General features: G+C 43.6%; 1 protein-coding gene across 1 annotated transcript; it reads right to left on the reverse strand.

The window, feature by feature from the left end:
- Positions 1 to 13228: 13228 nt before the first annotated feature.
- On the reverse strand, positions 13229 to 16492 carry LOC111955221 (serine/threonine-protein kinase SBK1). The gene is made up of 4 exons (XM_023975378.2): positions 16179 to 16492; positions 14879 to 15023; positions 14574 to 14776; positions 13229 to 14440 (listed from the first exon to the last, which is right to left on the reverse strand). The coding sequence occupies exons 1-4, from the start codon at positions 16182 to 16184 to the stop codon at positions 13637 to 13639; spliced, it is 1158 nt and encodes a 385-aa protein (XP_023831146.1). The 5' UTR covers positions 16185 to 16492; the 3' UTR covers positions 13229 to 13636.
- Between the last annotated feature and the right edge of the window lie 5841 nt (positions 16493 to 22333).

The following is a 22333-nucleotide window of genomic DNA, read 5'->3' on the forward strand; positions in this document are numbered from 1 at the left end:
GTCAAGCAAAGAGGCACTGAGTTTGAAGGTAGGCCTTGAAATACATCCACAGGTACACCTCCAATTGACTCAAATGATGTCAATTAGCCTATCAGAAGCTTCTAAAGCCATGACATAATTTTCTGAAATTTTCCAAGCTGTTTAAAGGCACAGTCAACTTAGTGTATGTACAATTCTGACCCACTGGAATTGTGATAAGTGAAATAATCTGTCTGTAAACAATTGTTGGAAAAATGACTTGTGTCATGCACAAAGTAGATGTCCTAACCGACTTGCCAAAACTATAGTTTGTTAATAAGACATTTGTGGAGTGGTTGAAAACAAGTTTTAATGACTCCAACCTAAGTGTATGTAAACTTCCGCCTTCAACTGTAGGTGTAAAACTAATGATATTCGCAAAAGTGCTTTTCAATGTTTAATTTGTATGAGTTTTAAAGAAGTAGCCTGGGATGCCAGATCTGTGTCCGCCTACTCCTCCAATCTGGCAACCAGGCTGTGAAATGATGATTGTCTAACGCAGTGTAATATAAATGTCTAACAACTGCAGCTATTGTTGTCGAGGATGTGCTGTTGTATATTGATGAATGCTGTTGGGATTGAATAAGTCGCCTAATGTCAAAAGTGTTTGTTTACCTTCCCCAGAACATGGTTTCAGATGGCTCTGTCATTCCATAGTTACTGTAATTTCACCAGACGCGTACTTAGGTTTTATTGCCTTGGTCGTCATTACTCATGACATCTGAAAGTGGCAATAAAAACCTTCAACGGGAGTCGTGTGTCTTTGTGCCTTCTTATGGATGATGCATGGTAGAAAAGGTTAGACTTGGATTAGGAGGGTCAAAAAACTAAAGTAATTACATAAGTCACTTTTTCTATCTCAAAATATGACGTTTGTATTTTGTTATTTCATCTGTTCATGAGAGTGTAGACAGTGTTTTGCCTTTTTATGTATGTCCAAGTTGTTTGAAAAACGTGCCTTCCAAAAATTCAAAAGACATTCCAAAAATTAGGACATTAATATTTGGAAGTTGAATATTTACATGAAATGTAAATAGTTAGTGTAACTCTCAACTTCTACCACTAGGGGGACAGCCCAACACTGACCACCACGGAGCCACTTTGAACTGCTTTGTACATGCTCTGCTTTTTAACCTGCCACTCCAGCCTCAGTACATCTACTCACACCTACATACTGTACCAGGGACTTGAAGGCAAGCACAGGCAGACGCCGATTCCCACGTAAAGCTACCTGACATTATCTGAAGCACGAGGATGATAAGTTAACAGACCCGACACATTCGTCACAAATACCAAGTTGACACAACAGGGTCAGGTGGAAATGGGCACAGGGGACATAACGCAAAGAACACCGTGGACAGACAGATTGATAAGACTGACATGAGCCAGGCAGAGGCAGGAATAAAAATGAAGAGAGCGAGTGTGAGAGCGAGAGAGAGAAGTGGTAGAGAGAAAGGGGGTCAGCGTGACTCCATGACTGGTTGCTGGTGATGCACATGTTTTACATTACATTTTAGTCATTTAGCAGATGCTCTTATCCAGAGAAACTTTAAGGAGCCATTAGGGTTAAGTGCCTTGCTCAAGGGCACAACGACAGATTTTTTCACCTAGATGACTCCGGGATTATGTTTATAGTTTGACATTTTTTAAATCTCAAAATATGATGTTTGAAAGTTAGATTTGTATTTTGTTGTTTCGTCTGTTCATTAAAATTAAGACAAAGCTTTACCTTCAAGGTGTGTACTGTGTGTCAAAGGTGTTAGGAAACATGGCTTCCCAAAACAAACTACAAAAATGAGGACATTAATATTTAAAGTTGTACATTTACGTTCCTATATCCCTTGACAGGGAAAAAGTATGTCAAACCAGTGACCTTTCGGTTACTGGCCCAATGCTCTTAACCGCTAGGCTACCTGCCGCCTTGATATGACCCAGGCAGAGGGGTGGGCGTCATCTCTGCATGGCTGGCCGCTGTTAGCATTGCTGACAGAGAAAACGATAGACGGATATGGATGGACAACAAGAGTAATGAGAGAGATGGAAAAAGGAGAACAGGTACGGTCTTCCACTGAGCCTCGTCTATCTCTCTCCATTTGAAAAGAAGAATTTGTTCTTAACTGACTTGCCTTTAGTTAAATAAAGGTAGAATAAAAATTCCCCCTCCCGTCCCTGGATTTCGTTCCACTGATCAAATGGCAACACGTGGCTCATACACATGTACTCATGGTTCTGAGGAATGGGGCTTGCTATGCTATTAGTCTGTCAATGCTTTGAAGATGACACACTGAAAATACCAAGAGGGTCTGGACCAAGCTCAGTGTCAAATATCTGTACATTTTTCACATTTCAATGGATAATTCAGCCAAATTGGAAATGTAGCATATTTGTTTACTTAGTCCACTGTCTGTATGCACAAGAAAAGACTGCAATCCATACTTTGGTTTTGTTCAACTAGCCACTGCCACCAATGGCTGATATTAGCATTTTCTAACCAAAAGCCACCAATGGCTGATATTAGCATTTTCTAACCAAAAGCCATGTAAGTCAATGTTCCCCAGTTAGCATGCTTTACAGTTCATGCACAAATCATCCAAAAGTAACTTAATTTGAACTAAACAATTCCCTTCAGCGATTATTTGGACATCAAATTTGAAGCATGCTAACTGGGGACTTACACTGACATACATTAGAAAGTTGTAATATTAGTGGTTGGTGGCAGTGGTTAGTTGTGACAGAGGATGTTGCTCTCTTAAAACACAATTCCACTTACCTAGGTTGTAGTCTATTCTGCAAAACAGTTTTGGGATAAATGTGCGGTTCGCTTTAGGTATTTGATTTAGGTGTTTTCAGAGCCCCATTCATTCTGAAAATATCCTTGAAACACCTTTGAAACATTATTATAAAAGTAGGAGGACGTGACTGCATAGCATTTTTGAAAATTAGCTTTATTTTGTCATCCTTTATTTCAAATTATATTTGAGAGTTTTTACATTTTTATACAAGTGTAAAGGACATCACGTTACTTGCTTAGCGAGTACCACTTCCTCCCTATTCGGCCCATACCTGGCGCGAACTCAGGACCTCTGCCTTGCTATCACACGTGACCACCCTCTTGAAGCGTCTTACCAGTCTGCGCCACGCGAAAAGCTAGCTATTCCCTAGTGCAAGTGGGGCCACTTCAGGCTGAGGACTACGTTTCACACGTCCCCATGTGCTACACAAGCACATGAGATTCTAGTTCTGATTCCAATTCTCTCGTCTCCTCCATCCATCATTTTTGAAGTTGGCTCACAAACACAGGTCTGGTCCAAGGCAGTTGGTGGTTCAGGTATCAGGCCACAGAGCGCCAGGCTGCACTAGTCTTGTGCTAGGCCCATTAACAGGCTTGTAGTTACTGGATGCTAATATTAACTTGCCCATGAGAGGCTGACGCCTTATGTGTCTTGTAAAATTGTATGTCAACATTTAATACATGTCTATTAATGAAACTCTGAGGCAAAAAACGAGACCGATCGGTTTTAATTTAGTTAGCATGGGATCTGATGTTGTGGCCACGAGAAAATACATTTTCAATATACCCAAAAATGCATTTCTCTCGATCTTTCTCGCCCCTCCCCCCTCTCACTCTGACACACACATAATTCAGCATACTTTTACAAGCACACACCATTAATGACTCATATCAGGTGAAATGTCAGAAGTGAGCCGCAGTTGGAATAGTGTGTTGGAGCTGTGCAGCGATCCTTCTCACCCCCAATCCAACCCAGCCCCTCTCCTTCTCATGTGTAATACCCTAATTAAACTGCCCAGCCGTTAACGAGACATTATTAACGAGTTTAACGAGTTTTGGCCAAGTGGGTTATAACCTGGTGTTGTTAGCCTGCCAGATCCAGATGATGACTATTTTATCCGTCCATATATATTTGTTTCTGGCTAGTGCCCCTTTTCTGACGCCATTTTCAGACCCTTGTTTTGCTCCTAAAGCCGGGGTTTTTACTCTTGGATTCACACAAAGGACAACCTATGTAGGGTGACCTACATAGCATTCCTTTTACACATACGTTTACCCATCTGGGCTGCACTGTGGTGATTTTAGGACTATCGGGCATTGGGCGGCTTCAACCTCAGTGTTTTACAAGGGGATCAGGTGTTGTGGCCCAGAACTTAACACTTGCATTTACATTGGCCTTTTTTGTCATTTAGCAGACGCTTTTATCCAAAGCAACTTACAGTAAGTGCATTCATCTTAAAGATAGCTAGGGGATAAAACCACATATCACAGCTGTAGTAAGTACATTTTTCCTCAATACAGAAGCAATCAGCAAAGGCAGTGCTAGTAGGAAAAGACAACTGCAGAAAAAAGACTGAGATGTCTTATTTAAGATGCTCTTTGAAGAGGTATGGTTTCAGCTGTATTCAGAAGACGGACATGGTCTCTGCTGTCCTAGCTTCAGGGAGAAGCTCGCTCCACCATTGAAGAGCTTTGACTGGTCTGAGTGGGAGCTGACCCCCCGTAGGGGTGGGACGACCAAGACACTAGAGGTGGCCGAACGGAGTGCTCAGGCTGGGGTGTAGGGTTTGAGCATAGCCTGAAGGTAGGGAGGGGCAGTTCTTGCTGCTCCGTAGGCAAGTATCATGGTCTTGTAGGTCAGTGGTTCCCAAACTTTGTATAGTCCCGTACCGCTTTAAACATTCAACCTCCAGCTGCGTACCCCCTCTAGCACCAAGGGCAGCGCACTCTCAAATGTTTTTTCCCCCCATCATTGTAAGCCTGCCACGCGCACACTATACGATACATTTATTAATAATAAGAATGAGTGTGCGTTTTTGTCACAATCCAGCTCGTGGGAAGTGACAAAGAGCTCTTATAGGACCATGGCACAAATAATAATATAAAAATAATCAATGATTTTGCTCTTTATTTAACCATCTTATGTATAAAACCTTATTTGTTCATAAATTGTGAATAACCACAGGTTAATGGGATGGGTGTGCTTGAAAGGATGCACATAACTCTGCAATGTTGGGTTGTATTGGAGAGAGTCTGTCTTAAATCATTTTCCACGCAGTCTGTGCCTGTGTTTATTTTTTATGCTAGTGAGGGCCGAGAATCCACTCTCACATAGGTACATGGTTGCAAAGGGCAACAGCGTGATTTGCCAAGGCAGGATAATCTGAGCGCAGCCCAATCCAGAAATCTGGCAGTGGCTTCTGATTTAATTCAATTTTCACAGAACCGCTTGTTGCAATTTCGCTTGTTCAGATATCGGTCAATGGACTGGAGGCAGGGCATGAACGGGATAATGAATCCAGTTGTTTGTGTCATCCGTTTCGGGAAAGTACCTGCGCAATTGCGCACCCAACTCACTCACTCAGGTGCTTCGCTATATCACATTTGACATTGTCCGTAAGCTTGAGTTCATTTGCACACAAAAAGATCATACAATGATGGAAAGACCGGTGTGATGTCCTTGTTAATGCAGAGAGAGAAGAGCTCCAACTTCTTAATCATTGCCTCAATTTTGTCCCGCACATTGAATATAGTTGCGGAGAGTCCCTGTAATCCTAGATTCAGAACATTCAGGTGAGAAAAAACATCACCCAGATAGGCCAGTTGTATGAGAAACTCGTCATCATGCCAGCAGTCAGACAAGTGAACATTATGGTCAGTAAAGAAAACTTTAAGCTCTCAATTTTAAAAAACGTGTCAATACTTTGCCCCTTGATAACCAGCGCACTTCTGTATGTTGTAAACGCGTTACATGGTCGCTTCCCATATCATTGCATAGTGCAGAAAATACACGAGAGTTCAGGGGCCTTGCTGTAACAAAGTTAACCACTTTCACTGTAGTGTCCAAAACGTCTTTCAAGCTGTCAGGCATTCCCTTGGCAGCAAGAGCCTCTCGGTGGATGCTGCAGTGTACCCAAGTGGTGTCGGGAGCAACTGCTTGCACGCGTGTTACCACTCCACTAGGTCTCCCTGTCATGGCTTTTGCGCCATCAGTACAGATACCAACATGAGCAGCAGCTACGTTCGGCTACATACGGACCGTTAGTGGAATTCCCGCGAGAGGGTAACAGTTAATGTGATTGGATGTTAATTATTTGACTAGGCTACCTGTATTTGACAAAGTGGTTTAATTTTATTTTTGGCAGTGAAACGAGGCTACTCAGGCGAGAAAATACCTCACCCAAATGTATAGCCCCGTTGGAAAATATAAATGGACTGTTTGAAAATTTGAAGAAAAAAAGTTTGCGAATACCTGTTGAAGTGGATGTGTTCTTCGACTGGAAGCCAGTGGATTGTGCTGAGGAGCAGGGTGACATGGGAGGACTTGGGAAGGTTGTTCATGAAATCAGTTGTTTGTAAGGACCAGCTGGTGGTCTTTGGGATGTACTGTACTGCTCTGAGTCAAGATCACTCAAACCCATAGATGTTGAATTTCTGTACTGTTTTCTAATTTGAGAAAGTGGTAAATATTGTACAACAATTTTGCTCCAATCATTTGGAATAATAAAAAGAAGTTCAACCAATCCCAGTGCATAACACACATAGTATTCTACACGGTGATAGTATCCTACACGGGGATATTATCCTACACGGTGATATTATCCTACCAGTAATATGGTCAAGTGCAACAAAGAAGAACCTAGAAAAGCTGCAGCCGGCTCAAAACAGAGCAGCACATCTTACCCTTAACTGCACATACAAAACTAACATCAACATGCAGTCTTTCCTGGTTGAGGGTTGGCGAGAAATGAACTGCTTCTCTTCTAGTTTTTATGAAATTACTGTAATGAAAACTCCAGGCTGTCTGCATAATCAAATAACATTCAGCTCAGACACTGATACATACCCTACAAGACACGCCACCAGGAGTCTCTTCACAGTCCCCAAGTCCAAAACGAATTCCCGGCAACGCACAGTATTATACAGAGCCATGATTACATGGAACTCCCTACCATCTCCAATTACTCAAGCAAACAGCTAAAATATTAAACAATATTTGATGGAATGGAAGAGACTGTGAGTGGACACACACACAGACACACTCTAACACACACACACTCTAACACACACACTCTAACACACACACACACACACACACACAGACAGACAGACAGACAGACAGACAGACAGACAGAACAGACAGACAGACAGACAGGACAGACAGACAACAGACAGACAGACAGACAGACAGACAGACAGACAGACAGACAGACAGACAGACAGGACAGACAGACAGACAGACAGACAGACAGGACAGACAGACAGAGGCACACTCTAACACACAGACACACTCTAATACACAGGCACACACACAGACACACTCTAACACACACATTATATTTTTGTTGTTGTATTATTTGTACTGTTATTTTAATTCAACTTTTTGGTATTGTTTGTATATCCTTGTATTTTAAATGTGTGTGACTGTCCTTGTCTATCAATGTATAAATGTTTAGTTACTTCTCATGTGTTGTATTTTTTGTGGACCCCAGGAAGAGTAGCTGCTGCTTCGGCAAAAGGTCAACACAATTTTGTTATAATAGTTTATCAAGTTGTCATAAACCATCTATACATTAATACTTAACTTGTTTTATAAGCAGCTTACAAGCGCTTCATAAAGCCTTTATTGACTATACCTTCATGTAAAGGATGACCAAATAGATAAAAGAAAATGGCTGAAATCCTATAGGTGAGTATGACATAACCACTTGAGAAGTTTTCCAGTTGTCTGGGTTGATTTACAATACCATAATGTGTTTTTTTGGCAATGGTTCTACATACTGTAGATATATATCCTTCCTGTCCTAGATTCTAGGCGCTGACCTCGTCGTTTACAAGACGTTGCGAGTGTCAGAGAGCAAATGTATTCAAGCAAATAAATTGACTAGCCGACCATAGTCTGCAGAACTAACCCACGTAGGGTCGTAGTGAACAAAGACGTATTGCAATTAGTTTTAAAGAATAACTATTTTATTGATAGACTTTTTGTACATGGAGTTAGAGGGATATGTGGACATGGAGTGTTTATTGTTCATGTATGCGCATTGACGGGAAGAGAAAGAGACCTGACAGCACTATGTGTACATGTGTGGTCTGTTCAAGGAATTCACCCTGTGTTTGTGATAATGTTGACTGAACATGTTTGACTTGTAGGGCCACAAGCGAGAAATTGGCAGAAAACGGGGTTGGGGTAGATAGATAAGGGATGATGATGGGTAATAAACTGTGGCTGGTCAATTTTAAAGGTTTGTGGTGACACCCTGGGAAGATCTCTGTGTGTGTGTGTGTTTGTTGCTCTGTGTGTGTTTGTATCTGCATGCGAGGGCATGTGTTTGTATATAGGCCTATGCATGCCAGGTCATCATATTATGGTCCTTAAATAATGTTCAGTTACTCGCACAACATAATGCAAATGTATCATAACAAGCAGGCATTTTGTTCCAATCTACCCTGGATCTCAGTCACGGTGTCCTCTTGTGGAGTGGAATGGTCCAAATACATAAAATGGCCTCCATATTGCTGTCCATTTGTAATGGAGACGATGACAGATTCTGCTGACATCGTGCATTATTGTGGGCTTTTTTTGGAGCACCCTGCAGGGCAGACGAGGAGATTTATGTTGTACCAGTTCCTTCTATGGTGAGGAGTATGGCTACTTGTTGAAGGCCCACTGCCTAGTGCAGGCAGTTCACATTATGGCGTGATAGTCATGACCCACTGGGCATAAACGTCAGTTCAACGTCTAGTTTTGATTTACATTTGGTTGAGTTAACGTGAATTCAACTTGAAATCAACAAAACATGTCACCATCTCATTGGATTTAGGTTAAAAGTTGGGTGGAAAAATACGAATTTCCCTTACTTTTTACAAAGCCAGTCAGTTTTCCATGTTGATTCAAAGTCATCACATCACATCCGAGATGGCGTAGCAGTCGGACGTGTGTTTTGTCTTGTCCCGTCCTGTCCTGTGTAAGTATCGCTTTCCTCGTTTTGGTCCGTATATATTTCGTATATATTTTAATCTCACTTTCCATCTACGGACTGAATATACTCTCCTGCAACCCGCCTCACCCAATGTGGTACGGATCTGCTATTTTTATACTTTTTAACCGGAACCCCCATCAGAAGCTAGCCAGCTAACTAGCTACTAGCTAGTAGTCAGTTAGCCACTGCTAGCGGTCTTCACCGTTAACTCGGACACCAGCCGGCCACAGCTCGGTCAATACCTGATAGTCTGCACAGCGCGATATCAACCCAGAGCATATCGGACTGCTTTTTCTCTACCACATCTCCAGATTCCTACCGCAGGCTCTGAACCTTTACACCAGATCATTGCAGCTAGCTAGCTGCAATCCGTGTGGCTACTCCTGGCTATCGTCTCTGTCCCGAAGCAAGCACCAGTTAGCCTTAAGCTTACCTCGAGCTAGGCCCATCTCCCGGCTAGCTGAAGAGGGCCACCAGCTAATTATTGGGCTACAATACCTCTTTTGCCAATTGGCCTGGACCTTTTACTGCCGACACGGAGCCCCGCCGATCCATCACGACTGGTCTGCCGGCGCAATCGTCCGAGGTGGTTTCAACAGGCTCTTCCGTTGCGACGTCGCCGAAGGCCCATCTGCTAGCCCCGGCCCGCTAGCTGTCTGAATTGACGTGTCTCCAGCTCGCCTAGTGTAGTAGCGACTACTGAATCGGCTCCCTGACTCACCTATTGCTACTCATTGGACCCTATGATCACTCAGCTACGTATGCCTCTCCCTAATGTCAATATGTCTTGTCTATTGCTGTTTTGGTTAGTTACTATTGTCTTATTTCACTGTAGAACCCCCAGCCCCGCCCAATATGCCTTAGATAGCTCTTTCGTCCCACCCCCCACACATGTGGTGACCTCACCTGGCTTAACTGGTGCCTCTAGAGACAAAACCTCTCTCACCGTCACTCAATGCCTAGATTTACCTCCACTGTACTCACATCCTACCATACCCTTGTCTGTACATTATGCCTTGAATCTGTTCTTCCACGGCCAAAATTCTGCTCCTTTTACTCTCTGTTTCGAACGCACTAGACGACCAGTTCTTATAGTCTTTAGCCGTACCCTCCTCTGTTCCCCTGGTGATGTAGAGGTTAACCCAGGCCCTGCGGCCCCCAGCACCACTCCTATTCCCCAGGTGCTCTCATTTGTTGACTTCTGTAACCGTAAAAACCTTGGTTTCATGCATGTTAACATCAGAAGCCTCCTCCCTAAGTTTGTTTCTTTCACTGCTTTAGCACACTCCACCAACCCTGATGTCCTAGCCGTGTCTGAATCGTGGCTTAGGAAGGCCACCAAAAATTCTGAAATTTCCATCCCCAACTACAACATTTTCTGACAAGATAGAACTGCCAAAGGGGCGGAGTTGCAATCTACAGCAGAGACAGCCTGCAGAGTTCTGTCATACTATCCAGGTCTGTGCCCAAACAATTCGAGCTTCTCCTTTTAAAAATCCACCTTTCCAGAAACAATTCTCTCACCGTTCTGGGACACTGTAAAGTCCATAAGAGCACCTCTTCCCAGCACTGAGGCTAGGAAACACTGTTTCCACCTGGCTACCTGACTACCCCTACCCCGGCCAACAGCTCACCCCCTGCAGCAACTTGCCCAAGCCCCCCCCCCACCCCCCCCGCTTCTCCTTCACCCAAATCCAGACAGATGATGTTCTGAAAGAGCTGCAAAATCTGGATTCCAACAAATCAGCTGGGCTAGACAATCTGGACCCTCTCTTTCTAAAATTATCCGCCGAAATTGTTGCAACCCCTATTACTAGCCTGTTCAACCTCTCTTTCGTATCATCTGAGATCCCCAAATATTGGAAAATTGCCGGGGTCATCCCCCTCTTCAAAGGGGGAGACACTCTAGACCCAAACTGTTACAGACCTATATCCATCCTGCCCTGCCTTTCTAAAATCTTCTAAAGCCAAGTTAACAAACAGATCACCGACCATTTTGAATAACACCATACCTTCTCCACTATGCAATCGGGTTTCCGAGCTGGTCGTGGGTGCACCTCAGCCACACTCAAGGTCCTAAACGATATCATAACCACCATCGATAAAAGACAATACTGTGCAGCCGTCTTCATCGACCTGGCCAAGGCTTTCGACTCTGTCAATCACTGCATTCTTATCGGCAGACTCAACAGCCTTGGTTTCTCAAATGACTGCCTCGCCTGGTTCACCAACTACTTCTCAGATAAAGTTCAGTGTGTCAAATCGGAGGGCCTGTTGTCCGGACCTCTGGCAGTCTCTATGGGGGTGCCACAGGGTTCAATTCTCGGGCCGACTCTTTTCTCTGTATATATCAATGATGTTGCTCTTGCTGCTGGTGATTCTCTGATCCACCTCTACGCAGACGACACCATTCTGTATGGATCTGGCCCTTCTTTGGACACTGTGTTAACAAACCTCCAAATGACCTTCAATGCCATACAACACTCCTTCCATGGCCTCCAGCTGCTTTTCAATGCTAGTAAAACTAAATGCATGCTCTTCAACCGATTGCTGCCCGTACCCGCCTGCCCGACTAGCATCACTACTCTGGACGGTTCTGACTTAGAATATGTGGACAACTACAAATACCTAGGTGTCTGGTTAGACTGTAAACTCTCCTTCCAGACTCACATTAAGCATTTCCAATCCAAAATCAAATCTAGAATTGACTTCCTGTTTCGCAACAAAGCCTCCTTCACTCATACTGCCAAACATACCCTTGTAAAACTGACTATCCTACCGATCCTAGACTTTGGCGATGTTATTTACAAAATAGCCTCCAACACTCTACTCAGTAAATTGGATGTAGTCTATCACAGTACCATCTGTTTTGTCACCAAAGCCCCATATACTACCCACCACTGCGACCTGTATGCTCTCGTTGGCTGACCCTCGCTTCATATTCGTCGCCAAACCTACCGGATCCAGGCCATCTATAAGTCTTTGCTAGTTAAAGGCCTGTCTTATCTCAGCTCACTGGTCACCATAGCAACACCCACCCATACCATGCGCTCCAGCAGGTATATTTCACTCTTCATCCCCAAAGCCAACACCTCGTTTGGCTGCCTTTCCTTCCAGTTCTCTGCAGCCAATGACTGGAACGAATTGCAAAAATCACTGAAGCTGGAGATCTCCCTCTCTATCTTTAAGCATCAGCTGTCAGAGCAGCTTACCGATCACTGTACCTGTACACAGCCAATCTGTAAATAGCACACCCAACTACCTCATCCCCATATTGTTATTTATCTTTTTGCTCTTTTGCACCCCAGTATCTCTACTTGTACATCATCATCTGCACATCTATCACTCCAGTGTTAATACTAAATTGTAATTATTTCCCCTCTACGGCCTATTTATTGCCTTACCTCCCTAATCTTCTACCTTTGCACACACTGTACATATATTTTTCTATTGTGTTATTGACTGTACATTCGTTTATGTGTAACTCTGTGTCGTTGTTTTGTCGCAATGCTTTGCTTTATCTTGGCCAGGTCGCAGTTGTAAATGAGAACTTGTTCTCAACTGGCCTACCTGGTTAAATACAGGTGAATGTCACGCCCTGACCATAGAGATCCTTTTATTCTCTATGTTTGTTTGGTCAGGGTGTGACTCGGGTGGGAAAGTCTATGCTTTCTGGTTCTTTGTTTTTTGGCGGGTAGGATTCTCAATCAGGGACAGCTGTCTATCGTTGTCTCTGATTGGGAATCAGACTTAGGCAGCCTTTTTTCCTTTTCTCATTTGTGGGTTGTTGTCTTTGTTAGTGGCATGTATAGCCTTACAGAGCTTCACGTTAGTTTTGTTTATTGTTTTTGTTTGGCGACATTAAAAAATATAAGAATGTACGCTTACCACGCTGCACCTTGGTCCGGTCATTTCCTTGACGACGATCGTGACAGTGAAATAAAAAATAAACAAAAATGTTTTTGTTGAAATTACATGGAAACCACAACGATTCAACCAGTTTTTGCCTAGCGGGGCGCTTGCAGTCACAGTTGTTATTCTACCCTCCAAGTCCAATCATTTAGAAAAATCGGAAATCATGTCAATTGTCTTGGTTAACGTAATACAGTAGAGTAGCTAGATAACTTACTACAGAATCAACACAAAGTGCAGAAGACTTTGTAAATATCATAGCAATCTAGAGAGGGAAACTGAATTTATGAGTTTAATCCAAATGTTAACTCATAATACACATTTTATTAGACGCAATTCTAACCACAGGAAATGATGACGTACAGATGATATTTACATATTATAAAAAACATTAGAACACAGAAACAACATCACACTTGCTGTAGAATTTACTAGATTGAACACATCAACATGCTAATTGATAAAGTACTTACAAGTCCCTATAGTAACCAAATGCAACTGTGTCGATCCCCAAAGGCTATCCAGTATCAACAATGACTTGATGGCTATTTATCTTACAAAAAGTTCAACTGTAGTGGTATTATATACTGTACAAGGTCTTTTTAAGCACCAATGTGACACATCAGAGGATATGTATTGTCTTCTGGAGGTCAAAAATATTGTCTCTTTCACCTTTGAATTTGTAAGTTTATGATCGTGTGTCGCCACTCCCTTATCTCTCCATCCTTCCCTTCATCTCTTTCTCGTTTCTGATTACCTCTCTCCCTCTAATTTTCTTCCTCTCCTCCTCCAACCGTATCTTCTCCTTCTTCCGCAACCAGTCTCCCCCGAGGTAGCCCAGTACATCGTCGGGTCTACCGCGAAGCCCAGGCTGTGGGTGGAGAAGTGACTGGAAAAGGGAGCAGGCCAGTGGGGTGAAATAAGCAAACTGGGGGGCGACTGGATTGGATTTTTTCTCGTTCAGATTCTGCTTGTCTTCGTCCAAACTCATCATGATGTGCTCGTCTTTTCCTTCCCCCCATAGGTCTAGTTCGTCGTCCTGACCATCTTGATCTTTCTCCTGGTCAAACCACTCTTTGTACTTGATGTACGAGCGGTCGTCCGATGCGGTCTCCGTCCAGGGTAGACTGCCAGTCAGCATGGCGTAGATGAGGATCCCCAAGGCCCAGCAGTCTGTACTGACCTCAACCGACACCCACACCCTCTTGATCTTGTTGTCCAACCCATTTCCTCCATCAGGTTTTGAAGCAGTATTATGTCTACTATCCTCCGACTCCTTCGCTATCTCTGCCTCGGGCGTACAGTAAGCAGAACTGTACCACACACCGGGTACCTTGGTTCCCGTGGCCTTGGCCATYCCGAAGTCGCCCAGTTTGACCCAGCGGCAGGCAGCGTCGACCAGGAAGATGTTCTCGGGCTTGACGTCGCGGTGGACGAAGCCCAGGGAGTGGAGGTGGGTTAGGGCACCGCACAGCTGGGAAACCACCCTCTGGACGCAGTCCTCCTCCACACCCACCTGAGACATAGACATAGGCACAGTTGAACTACATTTCCCATTCTGTTAGTTACCAAAGATTCATAACAGAACACACTGACAAATGTCTCATGGGCGTGGATTTTTTGTTTTTTACACATACTGTATATTATACCTCAGGGACAATGACGTCGTATAGATCACCGAAGAGGCTAGCTTGCTGGGCGAAAACGTAATGTGAGGGGGTGGAGAAGGCAATTCCCAGGGCCTTGGTTAGGGACGGGTGGGTGCAGAAGGAGAGGGAGAGGTTATACTCTCGCAAAAAGGAGAAGAGATTTGTGGAATCACGAGGAAAGAACTTCAGGGCCATTGGAGTTCCTTGAGAGAGAGAAAAGTGATCAGAACAAAAGAAAGAGAGAAATTCTGTAGATATGAGGCCAGACAAACTGGGTTTAGGGTTAAAACGAACACGTAGTTTACCTCTTTTCCTATGTACAGCCAACATGACCTTCCCGTACGACCCCTCCCCTAACATCTTGACCACCTGGAAGTGGTCCGAGGTCTCCAGTGATGTAAACGACTGGACGGTGAGATGGCACATCTCGTCCAATAATCTTGTGGCAGCCTAGGGAGATGGGAACATAACAGATATCTGTTATGATGCTTGTCGTCATGACGATTTTGGCAGCACTAAACCAGGTATAAACACATCCTTTTATAGCCCTATGAACAGCTCAAGGGCTCTTATTGGACAGTTTTTGGACACCCCCCTTTTCACCAAGCCTTTGATTTATTCGTTCGACTGTTTACTTTTTCATTGATTGGCACCAGGCAGGCGATTGTGGGATTTTTCTATATGAGCCAACCGGATCGACCCCAAGACACCCCATTAATACACAGAGAGCCATGGATATATACATCTCTGAGTGGCATAGCTAGCTCCACATGGGTAAGCCCTGCCCGGACCCCTGCCAGCGCAGCATAACCTGAACAGCCTGTAGGGACATGGGCTTAACACCTTGGTTAGGTAACTTTGTGTTGGGGGAAACGGAGGCGTGTGGTTTGGGATTAAAGTTGTACTGCACTGTACCCAACTTCTGACTACTGCTCAATATGTTAATGGATTACAATATATAATGCTTAGGAACATTTGGTATCAATAGTGTAAGCATTAAAAGTATAGGGATTGATTAGATATGAATATGAATAAATATAGCGGGTAAGCATTTTATAATACCTATCATGAACAAGCATTAGTATACTGTTAATAGGTATTTCATTCTAAAAAAAATGTTTTATAAGCGTTACAAGGATTCCAATTCATAAGCTTCTATAACGTTTCTAATAATTAATTAACAGCATTTAAAAACATGTATAAGCATTTCAAATGGCTTTTGAATGAACGTTATTATAAAGTGTTACCAAATAGTACATACTACATTACCAATTTTCCTTATCTAATAACCTGCTGTCTAATATCAATAACACGTTTGACCGCATTTTGTCACATAATGGGAACATCTCACATCGGTATAAGGCACTGCTGTTGCCCCCCACACACAATAATTTAATACAATAAAATGTTATTTTGAAATAATACATTTAGAAAAAAATTAAGGAAGTAAAACTATATTAAATAAATTTCATAAGAAGTCAGCATCTTAGAAAACTACTACAAATGTCTACCTAAACATTGATGAATGTTGGCTGAATGAAACACATTGTTTATAATTCTTTCTTAGTTGCAGAGGAAAATGGGGTGAACGGATGGCTTACTTACTGTCATTTTGGCTCTGTGGTTGACAGTGATATTGTGATGTTCCTCACAGACAAGTTACAGTGAATCTGTATCTCTGCCCACATCGACCAAGTAGTGCACCTTTCAATACCGCTTCCACAACACATAGGCTGCACATTAGCTCCTCCAACTATAAGGTAAAAGAGTTGCTCTAGAGATCTTGTAGAGTAGTTGTCCGTGTCGGTCTTTCTCAGCAGAGGCCCCTCTATCGCTCCTGTTTGTGCGTTTTGATATCGCCAACCCCTACTTTGATTCCTACATTATCTCGCTCCCCTTTTCCTCTCCTCCTGCACTCCTCCCACGTTTTCTCCCTCCCACCGGATTCTCTGGTGAGCTGTCTGTCCCATCAGTCGAAGGCCAGCCCCTCCCACTGGTGCCTTTCCCTTCCTGTTGTGGAGCCCAAGGCCAGTCAATATTTCGAGTTTGTTCTGTCAATCAACAAATGAATGCCTGTGTCTATCCAAACACTTGTCTCTCTCCCTTTTTCCAACGGCACCTCTCTCTCTCTCACTCACAAACACATAGACAGTGGACACTCTCTCTCTCTCTCTCTCTCTCTCTCTCTCTCTCTCTCTCTCTCTCTCTCTCTCTCTCCTCCCCCCCTCTCTCTCTCTCTCTCTCTCTCTCTCTCTCTCTCTCTCTCTCTCTCTCTCTCTCTCTCTCTCTCTCTCCACACTTGCTGCATTCCACCTTTGAAGAGGAGCGAGAGAGGGCATGCCACTCTGACAAACCTGTGCTTGGATAACCACTTGTGATCTGTGCTTAACAAGCGGCTCACACTCCATCACAGGCTTTCAAATGACTGCCTCTTTTCCTGAACTCTTCCACCTGTTTTGTGCCTCTTTCTCTCTCTCTCTCTCCCTCTCTCTCTCTCTTTCTTTCTCTCTCTCTCCAACTCCCTCTCTCCCCTCGTTTGACAAACCGAACAGCTGAAGGAGGTCTCGCACCAAACAGCTTTATAGTGCGATCCTCTCGTACCTTGAGTGCCTGTCAACTCTATTTCCTCCAGCTTGCCAACTATCCAGCCAACTATCCAACTATCTCCCCCACCTCCACCCATCCAACCAGCTATCCTGGCCAACATCTTTTCTAACTCCTCCAGCCCCAAGGATGATCCCTTTCTCTGCGACCAGAATTACCACGCAACTTACACCTGTACTGTCACTTTAGCTGTGTTAGCAATATGTCATCTGTGTTACGTGTTCATGTGCAGCAGTGTTCTGGGTGACACTTCCTTTAAAGGGTACCTACATAAATACTTATTAACACAATCATAACCTATACGTAATGAATTCATAAGCAGTTCATAAGCACTAAATAGAACAGTCTGTGACTCGGGTGGCTGGGGTCCCTGTTGATCGTCTTAGCCTTCCTGCGACACAGGGTGCTGTAGGTGTCCTAGAGGGCAGTCAGTGTGCACGCACTAGTGTGTTCGGCTGAGCTTACCACCATCTGTAGCGCCTTGCGGTGAGCGGTGGAGTTGCCATACCAGGCTGTGATGCAGCTCGACAGTATGCTCTCGATGGTGCTCCTGTAGAACACTGTGAGGGCCATCGGGGACAGGCAAAATTTCTTCAGCCTCCTGAGGTTGAAGAGTCGCTGTCGTGCTTTCTTCACCACAGTCCTTGTGGTTTGACCATTTCAGATCCTCTGAGAAGTGTATGCCAAGGAACTTGAAGTTTTTGACCGTATCCACAGCGGCCCCATTGATGAGGATGGGGGCGTGCCCAGACTGGTTCCTCCTGAAGTCCACAATCAGCTCCTTTGTTTTGCTGACGTTGAGGGAGAGGTTGTTTACCTGGCACCAGGCCGTCAGAGTGCCTACCTGTAGGCTGTTTTTGGTAATCAGGCGTGGCAATACTGTCGTGTCATCAGCGAACTTGATGATGGTGTTGGACCTATGTGAGGCCACGCAGTCGTGGGTATACAGGGCATACAGGGGGGGACTGAGGACGAACCCTTGTGGGGCCCCCATGTTGAGGATACGTGTTGAGGAAGTAATGTTTACCACCTGGGGGCAGCCCGTCAGGAAGTCCAGGACCCAGTTGCATAGGGAGGAGTTCAGTCCCAGGGTCATGAGCTTTGCGGTGAGCTTCGAGGGCACTATGGTATTGAAGGCCGATCTGTAGTCTATGATCAGCAGGTAGCCTGGCGGGTAGGAGCATTGGGCCAGTAACCGAAAAGTTGCTGGATCGAATCCCTGAGCTGACAAGGTAAAAATCTGTCATTACCATCCCTGAACAAGGCATTTAACCCACTGTTCCCCAGGCGCCGGTGTTGTGGATGTCGATTAAGGCAGCCCTGTGCACCTCTCTGATTCAGACGGGTTGGGTAAAATGCGGAAGACACATTTCAGTTGAATGCATTCAGTTGTTCAACTGACTAGGTATCCCCCTTTCCTCACATATGCATTCCTTTTCTCCAGGTGGGTGAGGGCAGTGTAATGGCGATTGTGTCGTCCGTGGATCTGTCAGGGTGGTAGACGATTTGGAGAGGGTCGAGTGTGCCAGGGAGGGAGGAGGTGATGTGGTCTTTGACTAGCCTCTCGAAGCACTTCATTGTGACAGAAGTGAGTGCTACGGGTCGGTAGTACTGCTATGAAAGCATGATGAATGTGTTATGAAGTCATATGTACCATTAAATGAAGTTACCCAAACAGTATGTCAGTTTACATTGAATGATGCAAAGAAATGCAGGACAACATGGTAATATATCACTGTCTTTAATTTTAGATGGGTAAATCCCATGGATATTATAATGTATTTGTATAAAAATATGTGATGCCAGCATCACAAATATAATAGGCTCAGATATGACACACTTGGGTCATAAATAACTATACATTCAGTAAATACAAAACAAAACAGGGTCATAGGCTCAGTCAGATTTAGGGTTAGGATCAGGGTTAACCCTAATTCAAGCACATTCTTCAGTAACAGCACTGTAATAAGGATATAATAAATTACTGTATATTAAAGAAGAGGAATTTGCATTTCAACATGTAAATGATCTAACATGCCGACTAGATTTGACACGCACGAGCGTCCGTATGCGCCATCGCGTGCATGTTGATTTTGTCCATCCACAACGATCATCGATCAGGACGTGCAGGTTTAAATATCAAAACGAACTCTGAACCACCTATATTCATTTGGGGACAGGTCGAAACACATGAAACTTTCATGGCCATTTAGCTAGCTAGCTTGCTGTTGCCAGCTAATTTGTCCTGTGATATAAACATTGGGTTGTTATTTTACCTGAAATGCTGAAAAGGTCCTCCGACAATGAATCCACAGATAAAAGGGTAAACCGAGTTAGTTTCTAGTAATCTCTCCTCCTTCAGTCTTCGTCTTCTTCTTCTTCATCTTTGGACTTTCTATGGCTGTTGGCAACCAACTTTAAGGTGCATTACCACCACCAACTGGATTGGAGTGTGGACCTCAGTTCAGCTTTCAATCACCCACATGGGTATATGCTCCCTAAAAACCAATGAGGAGATGGGAGAGGCGGGACATGCAGTGCATTCGCGAGCGTTGCAAAATAAATGTACACATACATGTTACTCAATCATTTCATCCAAACTGCTCATGCGCGTCAATGAGCGTCTGCACAGCCAGGAGCTAAAATAGAACTTGGTTTTATTTTTTACGATTGACGCGCTCCAGTCCAGTTGGTGGTGGTAATGCACCTTAAAGTTGGTTGCCAACCACCATATAAAGTCCAAAGAAGAAGAGAAAGAAGACTGAAGGAGGAGAGATTACTAGAAACTAATTCGGTTTACCCTTTTATCTGTGGATTAACTGTCAGAGTAGAGGACCTTGTGCATTTCAGGTAAAATAACAACCCAATGTTTATATCACAGGACAAATTAACTAGCAACAGCAAGCTAGCTAAATTGCCATGAATGTTTCATGTGTTTCAACCTGTCCCCAAATTAATATAGTTGGTTCAGAGTTTGTTTTGATATTTCAACCTGCGTGTCCTGATTGCGTCTGTTGTAAGCGCGTGCCCGGTCTTGTCAGCATGTAAAAGTTGAGTACCCCTGATTTAAGACCACAGGGGGAGGTAAAAAGCAATTGACCATATAGAGTGCATTATGTTTGAAAGAACGACAACATGTTACAGTAAGCTGAATCTTAGATACTCAAGTTGAACACTTCTCATTCACAGTAAGTAAGCGTACCTAGAAAAGTGGCAGAAATCTTTAGTTAAATTCAAATAGTTAACAGCGCTATGGAGGAAGGCATTTGTTGTCGCAAAGAGTAGGAACCTAGGTGGCGGGAACCTTGATGTCAAAGGCCCTGAACCTGTGACTTAAGGAGGACCAGCACTCTGGTAGACCATTGACAGTAGAATCCTAACCGTTCAGGAATCTCGTAGGAGAGGAGGACCACGTCCCAGGTTGTGAGTTGAGTTGGGAAAGAAGGAATGGAAATCTGGGGTAGTGGGCACGCGATCTGTAATGGAGGGAGAAAGGGGGTGGGAAAAGTTAGAATGGTGTCAACTAAGAATGTTATTTTACTGTCAAATATTACATCTGAACATACCACAGTCAATTATCAAAATCCACACAGCTTTTCCATATTTGTTATATTATATAGGTTGTTTTATTCCACAGAGTGACTAAGCTAAAATGCTTGGGTACATTAAGGTTTCTACCACTGACATGAGTCAGCTCTTTTTGTGCTACTTCAGCTGTGTGTCATATTGATCTGAGTGGAGTAGGATGACATTGCCCCTATACTCTTCTAAGGTCAGTTATTTTTTCTCTCACTTATGAATAAGGTTAGGAATTTGAGAGCGTAAGTGGATCCTAGATCTGTACCCAGTCTAACTATCATGGTGGCAAGGCATGTGAACTAAAAGGTTATAGAGCAAACATCATAATTATGACAACACATAGGTTGTAATATGGCTTTATTTTTCTGACCTGGCTTCCCCAGTGATTTTCCACACACACCGCTACTGTACCCAGAGTATATTGAGCGACCTACCTGCTGTAGTGCAGTAGAGCAGAGGCTTGAGATATGCTGTAGGCCTCTAGTGACCTCTACTGTCTTGAGAGAGACCGGCAGGCTCATACTGACTCGGACATCAATCAGCCAATCAAGGTGCAGCTTAAAGGAGCGGAAATCCGTGTAAAGTTGTGAGAGAGAGTCGTTTAGCTGGCAGAGGGGAGAGAGGGCGACAAGGTGTGAGTTCTAAAGACTCGGGACTTGACACTGTGTTATAAACACATTATTTAGTACAACATCAAAAAGCTTCTGAAAAGTGTTCCGGGGTGAATTGATAAACCATCCCTGAAGCATTCCTCACAATATAGTAAATAAACTGAGCAGTAGTGAATTATGGAATACATTTTTGTCGCTTTAAGTCACTACATTTATAGCACGTTTGCCAATTTCACTCAATGTAGCACTGTATACAGTGCCTTGCAAATATATTCAGACCCGTTGGATTTCTTCACATTTTATTGTGTTACAAAGTAGGATCTACACAAAGTACAAATCTACACAAAATTATCTGTAATGTCAAATTGGAAGATTTTTTTTTATAGATGAATAAAAATGAAATAACTAAAATATAGTAGTTGCGTAAGTATTCAGCTCCCTGAGTAAATATATGTTAGAAACACCATTGGCATCGATTATAGCTTGTTGGGTAAGTCTCATAAGAGCTTTGCACACCTGAATAACTCAGGTGAAAAGAATAATGGGCAAATATAGTGTAATATTTGCCCATTATTCTTTTCAAAATTCTTCAAGCTCTATCAAGGTGTTGGGGATCATGACTAGACAGCAATTATCAAGTCTTGCCATAGATGTTCAGTGCTCAGTGATTTGTTGTATTTGCCCAACAAGCTATAAGGCCTTGCATTTATGCCAAAAAGTGTATTCCTTTAGACTACAGATCGGCCTTCAATACCATAGTGCCCTCGAAGCTCACCGCAAAGCTCATGACCCTGGGACTGAACTCCTCCCTATGCAACTGGGTCCTGGACTTCAGTTTACACAGAGTCCAGTGAAGTTCATTGAGTGCCATCTTGGTGTCTGCTTGAGGGGGAATGTACAAAACTGTGACTGTAACTGATGAGAATTCTCTTGGGATGTAAAATGGCCGGCGTTTGATTGTAAGGA

This window comes from Salvelinus sp. IW2-2015, linkage group LG30, assembly GCF_002910315.2.
Source record: "Salvelinus sp. IW2-2015 linkage group LG30, ASM291031v2, whole genome shotgun sequence".
NCBI lineage: Eukaryota > Metazoa > Chordata > Actinopteri > Salmoniformes > Salmonidae > Salvelinus > Salvelinus sp. IW2-2015.